At 43.0% G+C, this 6,977-nt stretch overlaps 1 protein-coding gene across 2 annotated transcripts; it reads left to right on the forward strand.

Annotated features, from left to right (window-relative positions):
• Window positions 1-807: 807 nt before the first annotated feature.
• On the forward strand, window positions 808-6,687 carry LOC124292159 (podocan-like). Of its 2 annotated transcripts, none has more exons than XM_046729208.1 (2): window positions 808-1,215; window positions 3,665-6,686. In XM_046729208.1, exons 1-2 carry the CDS (start codon window positions 1,205-1,207, stop codon window positions 6,216-6,218), a joined length of 2,565 nt encoding a protein of 854 aa, XP_046585164.1. In that variant the 5' UTR covers window positions 808-1,204; the 3' UTR covers window positions 6,219-6,686. The 2 variants fall into 2 exon arrangements, with proteins under 2 accessions (XP_046585164.1, XP_046585163.1); XM_046729207.1 differs by lacking the exon at window positions 808-1,215 and adding an exon at window positions 1,403-1,553 and having other exon boundaries at window positions 3,665-6,687.
• Window positions 6,688-6,977: the final 290 nt, after the last annotated feature.

Genomic DNA, 6,977 nt, shown 5'->3' on the forward strand with positions numbered 1-6,977 from the left:
ACCACCCGATCCCGTTGGTCGCCTCTTACGACAAGCATGGGTTACTGGGTTACTGAAGATCAATTCTAACCCGGATCTTCTCTGGTACGACGATGTTGGGTTACGCTATGATGTCATTGACCATTCTGTACCCCCTTAGGTTATGCTAGGTTGTTGAGGACAAGTTCAAACCAGGGGTCAGATCTACCACACCAAATTGTATACAATACCGAATGAACTACTTCTGAAGCTGTAATAGGGAAATCTCGTGTAAAACATAACTCCTTGCCATGTGCATGAAGCGTTTACATATTCATCATCAATAATTAATTGATAACACACATATAGGCAGGTTTGGTTTTTTAGTTGTTTAGCAGCCCACTCGAAAATATTCTGGCTATATAACGACTGCCTGTTATAACTCTCTCTGATATAGATAATCCTGTGATTGACATAATGATAATCGACCCATGCACATTGGGAAGCCATGACATGCATGAAGCAAGTCAGGGAGTAGCTGATCGATCTAGTCATCTCATACGACAAGCATTAATTTAAAAGATCTGACGTGTTATCACTGTTGCCAGAAAACAACCGGTCAGCCATAAAATCGCTACACTGTAAGAGAGTGATATTTTGTAATTGTCCTAATACTTGTACAACAATCGCTTTCCGACGAATTATCTGAGATTCTGAGATGTGCATGGGTAATAATCGCCCATTCATGGACGTCCTTTCTCTCTCTCTCTCTCTCTCTCTCTCTCTCAAAACATATTTCCGCCCCTGCTCCGTTTAACATTATAGGGTTTGTTGCCTGGGAATTTCTGCTGGGAAGCCCATCGGATATTCCAGGAAATCATGGGTTTTTCCAAAAACAACCCACGCTTCAAAGTATATGGTAGAACACATTTCACACGGGGGGTGGTGGGTTGTCAGTGTTGTTGATTACCAATATTGCAGTTAGCTGTTTATGAAGACCAGAGCAAAGACGTTTATAAATAATACTGTCAGCGTATGCCACCTTCAACCCGTGCAGTGTAAATATATTCACAGACTGTGGATAATTCTATCACTACTGACCTGACAGCCCTGCACAGTGGTGCGCCACGTCATCTGATCCAACTATTGCCAGGCACGCACCTGCCAGTCTCACACAATCTCAGAAAGTGAGCAGAGGAAACGAATCTGGAACTTACAGCCGGACAAATTCTTCAATGTGGCACCGATGCTTGTAAGGTACGTAATGTAGAATTCTGACATGCAGTTTTGCGGCAGCGATGCAGCTATACCGGCTGTCTGGGGCAGGCTGACTCGACCCACCAGACCGTGCGTGGTGTGTGCAGTGTTGAGTATACTCGAGCTAATTGGGTACAGTGAAGTCGGGGCTATGCTGAGTGCTGCAAGTACGAGTGCACAGTACTGGGTTGACGCTGGGTTTAACTAATCATTAACGCAGTCTAGTCAACAAACAAATTTGTGTTGACCTTGTTATTGAGGAGCACAACTCGATGAGGGGTCGAGGAATGTACTTCAGAGAATGTATGGAGAGATTTTCAGATGATACATGAGCAAACGTAAGTGAGAAAATTGAACTTTTCATGTGGTTGTTCCCGTTCAACTGGTGGCGAGTGGTATTGTGCACCGCGAGGTATTCGTTACTGAATATGCTCGTTTCTTATAAAGCGCTATCTAATACAACGGTATGACAGTTCCGATCAAGAAAACGACACAGTGCGGAATGAAATCGTCGGAATGGAATCGTCCTGGGATACGTTTCTGTATTGTGATGTTTCTGTGTACAGAAACGTACCTGGGGTAGGCTACACATCTGTACCCGTGCCCACAACGACCCCTTCAGCTAACTTAACACTGTCACTATGGTCCAAAGATTTCAAAGAATATATCTTGTTATTGTTTCACTGAATGATATTTCAACTGCCTACTTGTTTTTTGTATTTATCTAGCAATAGTCGTATTCGTTACACAATATTTAGCTTTTAAATAACGGTAGATTCTTTGCAGACTTAGTAAATAGTTCATGTTTTGGGTTTTTTTCGGGGTTGTTTTTGTTTTGTTATGTTTTGGTTGTTTGTTGTTTTGGTTGTTGGGGGGGGGGTGTTGTTGTTTGTTTTGTTGTTGTTTGTTGTTGTTGGGGGGTTTTTTTTGGGGGGGGGTGTTTTGTCGTGAGCCATGTTTGCTTGTGGTTGAAATGTATTCGTGCACCCTCACCGAGTTGAGAAGTTTACGCTAAGATCAAAAGGAGCGTTAGATGGATGTAATTGTAAGTGTTGACCTTATTCACCCCTGCACACGCCCGCATGCACACAATGTCTGCAAAATAGATTTTTGGCGTGTTCACCATGTTGGGTGATACATCACTTTGATGTCATAGATAAACTCATTTAAATTACTGGTTGTGCAAACACATACAATGTATATGCGTGATAACACGGTTCATTGTAATCAGATTCTACGTTCAGATACAAAGCCAGCGTATCGTAAATGTACACCTCAGCCACAGCAACATTCAAACCTTTGAACCCCTTATTCTTTGACTGACGTCTACATAAACCTGAAGAACAGGCCGACTTGAAATGCTGTCGAATCTCGCTTATCCGGACACTTGCGCCTATCCAACACTGTCCAAACCAACAAATTTCCCAATCTGAATCCGTGGTCAACTCACCCGGGTCCCTCCCCTACCCAGATGTTTCAGATCCCGAAGAAAATGTATTGTTATGCAGAGCCCCAGATTGTTCGACTAGTGATAAAAAAAGTACATAAAATCTCCATCGTATTGTTTCAGCAGATCCAGGTTAACAGGTGATAACCGGTCAATCGAATGGTTGCATTTGCGATAAAACATAACCAGATATCAGAATTTATTTTTCCGATTTATATCCTGTCTTGCTTGGCATTGTTTTCTATCCAAACTAAGCCGGAAATAGCAGTCAAATGGCACATGCACACTTTTTGTCTCCTCAATCTACCGGAAAGTTGGTTGAAAACACCCATTAATATATATCACTTCACAGAATCTCAGTGCATTGATTGAAACATATGAGTATAGCTAGAAATGTTATTAGATCATTTTAGACGTACTGGATACAAAATCAAATAATCTCTAAATCAAGACATAATCCCTTGGCACACGTAAAATCTATGACTGTCGATTCGAATCTAATCTCAGTTCGCTATAGATATGTCTAAAGGTATATGGCACCACACCCGAGGTCGTAAATAGAGTGAGTGAATTGAGTTTTATGCAGCTTTTAGCAATATTCCAGCAATATCACGGCGGGGAACACCAGAAATGGGCTTCACACATTGTGCCCATTTGGGGAATCGAACCCGGGTCTTCGGCGTGACGAACGAGCGCTTTAACCACTAGGCTACCCCACCGCCCCTCGTAAATAGAAGTGTCAAAACCCCTTCCACATCCACAAGAATAAAAGCAGAGTCGAATGTACAATTGTGACTATATCATGAGTATATATTTGTTTTAGCGGTATTACAGCTGTACGATGTTGTTTGTAAACAAATCAGGTCTGGACCAAACAATCCAGTGAATCATGACAAAATCCCTTGGCATGCGAGAAACCTATGATTGTCGGTTCGTGAGATGCTGTTCGAGGCGGCGTCGAACTAAGACCTCGTACACTGACTGATTCCTTTTCTATTTCAGAACAATGTCTGTGGCCGAGCTGAGGCTGGTGCTGATCCTGGCAGGAGTCATCCAAGGGGCGAGAGTATTTGCAAAGTGTCCTGACAAGTGTTTCTGTAACGTTAAACAGACCTCTGTTAATTGTGGGGGTAAACGCCTCACAGACCTGCCAGGTGATATACCTCTGCAGGTTGAAAAGTTGTATCTTAACAATAATAAATTCACCGCCCTCGCTCCATACGCTTTCTCTAACTTCTCCCAGTTGATGTATTTGGACCTCCGACAGAACAACCTTCAACAGATTGAAGCTGGTGTATTTGCGAACTGTTCACAACTTCAACAGTTGTACCTTACTGCTAACCTTATAGAAACGATCCATCCAGAAGCTTTTGAAGGATCTCAACAAGTCACCTACTTATCACTCGGAGCAAACAAACTGAGGAATGTACCATCTCTGCCTCCTCTTGCTAACCTGCAGAGTCTCATCATGGAAGGAAATAAGATCGTCAATGCAACCTTTCCAGATAGCTATTCAGCAAACACGGCCCTCACCGACATTGTAATGAGCAACAACGCGTTAGACAGCCTCACTAATGCAACCTTTCAATCACTGAGACGCTCTCAAGTTAGAAAAGTTGAAATATCAAGAAGTCACATACAGAAAGTTGAAAGCGGGGCGTTTGAGCCACTGAAGATGTTAATGTCTCTGAAGATCGGATACAACCCCTTAGATAGTCTACAGCTGCAGAATGTCATTCGTGGGCTGAGCCACACAAGCTTGGTGTCCTTAGACATCCGGAACCTGAGTCTTGCTGGAAAGCTGCCCTCCGAAACGTTCCATCTTTTACGCGATACACCAATCAGTTCCCTGAAAATGCAGAGCAACCAGATCTCTAATATACCCTCTGGGGCTTTTGCCAACTTGCCCAAACTGATCCTGATTGATTTATCAGGGTGCAAGATCCAAACGATTTCCGAATCTGCATTTGAGAACTTAACTGTTCTGCAGACTCTATTTCTTTATGGCAATAGTCTAGCAATAGTTCCCCGTGGGTTACCTTCGTCGCTTACTAAACTGAACTTAAACCAGAATCAGATTGACAAACTGAGGAACAGTGATTTTGATAACCTTAAAATTCTGGAAGAGTTGAACCTTGTAAAGAATTCTATTCACGAACTTCAGGAATATGCCTTCTCGGGCCTGATGCAGTTGCAGAAATTACACTTGGGCCAAAATCGGATTTCGACCCTGCCAGGAAAGTTGTTTAACTTGTTAACGAGACTTCTTTCTCTCGAACTGAATGGCAATAACATCAAATCTATCCCTGAAACCGAAGGCCGTTTTTCAAGTCTGGCATCTTTGGTTTATCTGAATCTCGAATCTAATGCACTATCGGACATGCCTCTTAATCTTCTTCGCCCACTCCAGAGCCTGGAATATTTGCATCTTGATAACAACCAGCTTGGGCCTCTCTTAGTCAAAGACAGGTCAGGGGAACTGTTCCAAAGCATGGCCAAGCTCAAAGAACTCCACCTGCGGAGCAATGATATCCACTCCCTTCCTGAACCAATGCTTGCTGAACAGAAATCATTAACCATCTTAGATTTATCCCATAACAGATTGTCACACTGGGAACGCAATTTCTTTGTGTCTACGGAATCTCTACGCACCCTTGATCTCAGTATGAACTTGATTTCACTCATCAACAAAACTTCCATCAGCAATCTACGTTCTCTTCAAAGTCTGAATCTCTCTGGCAACCCTTTTGCTTGTACGTGCGATGCTAGGTGGTTTTGTGGCTGGATGAACACAACTGACATTGTCCTTCCAAAGCAGTCTCTGTACACGTGTAATCTGCCCCCACCATGGCAGGGCAAGGTTATGTCCTCCTACTGCAAGGCTCATATTGACTGCACCGATTATACTTTATACTATATCATAGGTGCAGTTTGTGGAGGGTGTTTTGTGGCGTTTATCACATTGGGAGTTTGTTACAGGTGCAGATGGTATGTGAGATACAGGTGCTTTAGAATCAAACGAGGACTCAGGAGAGTCTGGAGGCCCCGTAAAGACTACACGCGTCTTCCAGGCGATGACAAGCTTTACGACATATACGTATCTTACGCAGATAAGGACAGAGATTGGGCGCTGGAAAACATTATCAGGAGGTTTGATGACGGAGAATGTGCTGGCTGTCAGTGTGAAGGTCGTTACAAAGTTTGTTTTAGAGACAGGGATTTTAATCCAGGTCGAGGAAATATTTCCAGCATGGACGAGTGCCTCAATGCAAGCGCCCGTGCCATGGTAATCGCCACAGATGAATACGTCTCGTGCAAATGGTGCCAATTTGAATTTGATACCCTCGTGGACGCCCAGGTGAAGAAGGTCATCTCGGACTTAATTTTGATCAAGGTTGGCAACTTACACTGCAATATCCCCAAATTAATGGAGAGGATGATTCAGAGACATGAATACATAGAATGGATAAGTAAGGAGACTGCAGAGGCGAATTTCCTTGAAAGAGTAACTGATCAGTTGGGTCCGAACGTAGTTGGAGGTGCAATCCAGGCATGAACGTACATGTTACCTCCTGAAAAAAACTACCAGATGCATTTCAGGCCAAAGTTGACGAATTAGATCTGAAAAAAATGACTTTTGTCCTAGCTCTTCTAGGGGAGCAATCCTAGAGTGAATGGACAATTTGGGAGGAAACCCTACTGAACAACAGTTTCTGGCCCCTGACGTCTAGGCCCAAGTGGACATTTTAGATCTCCGACAAACTAGGGAGCACTTGGGCGGTCAATGTTTGGTGTGGAATCCAGAACTAGTGAAAATATCAGATCATTGAATAAGTAACTGAACACCCGGGTCAGAGCAACAGTGGGGCGTTGACAGACAAAGTTGACAAATCAGATATTTTTTATGCCCCCGCCATATATGGCAGGGGCATATAGGGTTACGCTCGGTGTCCGTCCGTCCGTCCGTCTGTCTGTCCGTCTGTCCGTACGAAACAGGGAATGTATTCTATCCACTTCTCCACCATAACCGCTCTGTGGAATTCAATGAACTTATACATGGGCTTTCTTGGGACTCTAATGGTGTGCATCTCATATTTTGTTTTTATTTTATTGGTTTTTTTTGTAAGTTTAGAGACATTTGAACTTAGGTACATTTTGCTGAATTCCTCTATGATGATAGTGTTATAGGGGATGAAGTCTATCCACTTCTCCACAAAAACTGCTCAACAGAATTGAATGAACTTCTACTCTAAAGGTGTGCATTTCATAATATCATATGCAATTTCTTAATTTTGTCACTTTTACAGATGTTTGA

This window comes from Haliotis rubra, unplaced genomic scaffold (genome assembly GCF_003918875.1).
Source record: "Haliotis rubra isolate DU_JTF1 unplaced genomic scaffold, ASM391887v1 Scf51, whole genome shotgun sequence".
NCBI lineage: Eukaryota > Metazoa > Mollusca > Gastropoda > Lepetellida > Haliotidae > Haliotis > Haliotis rubra.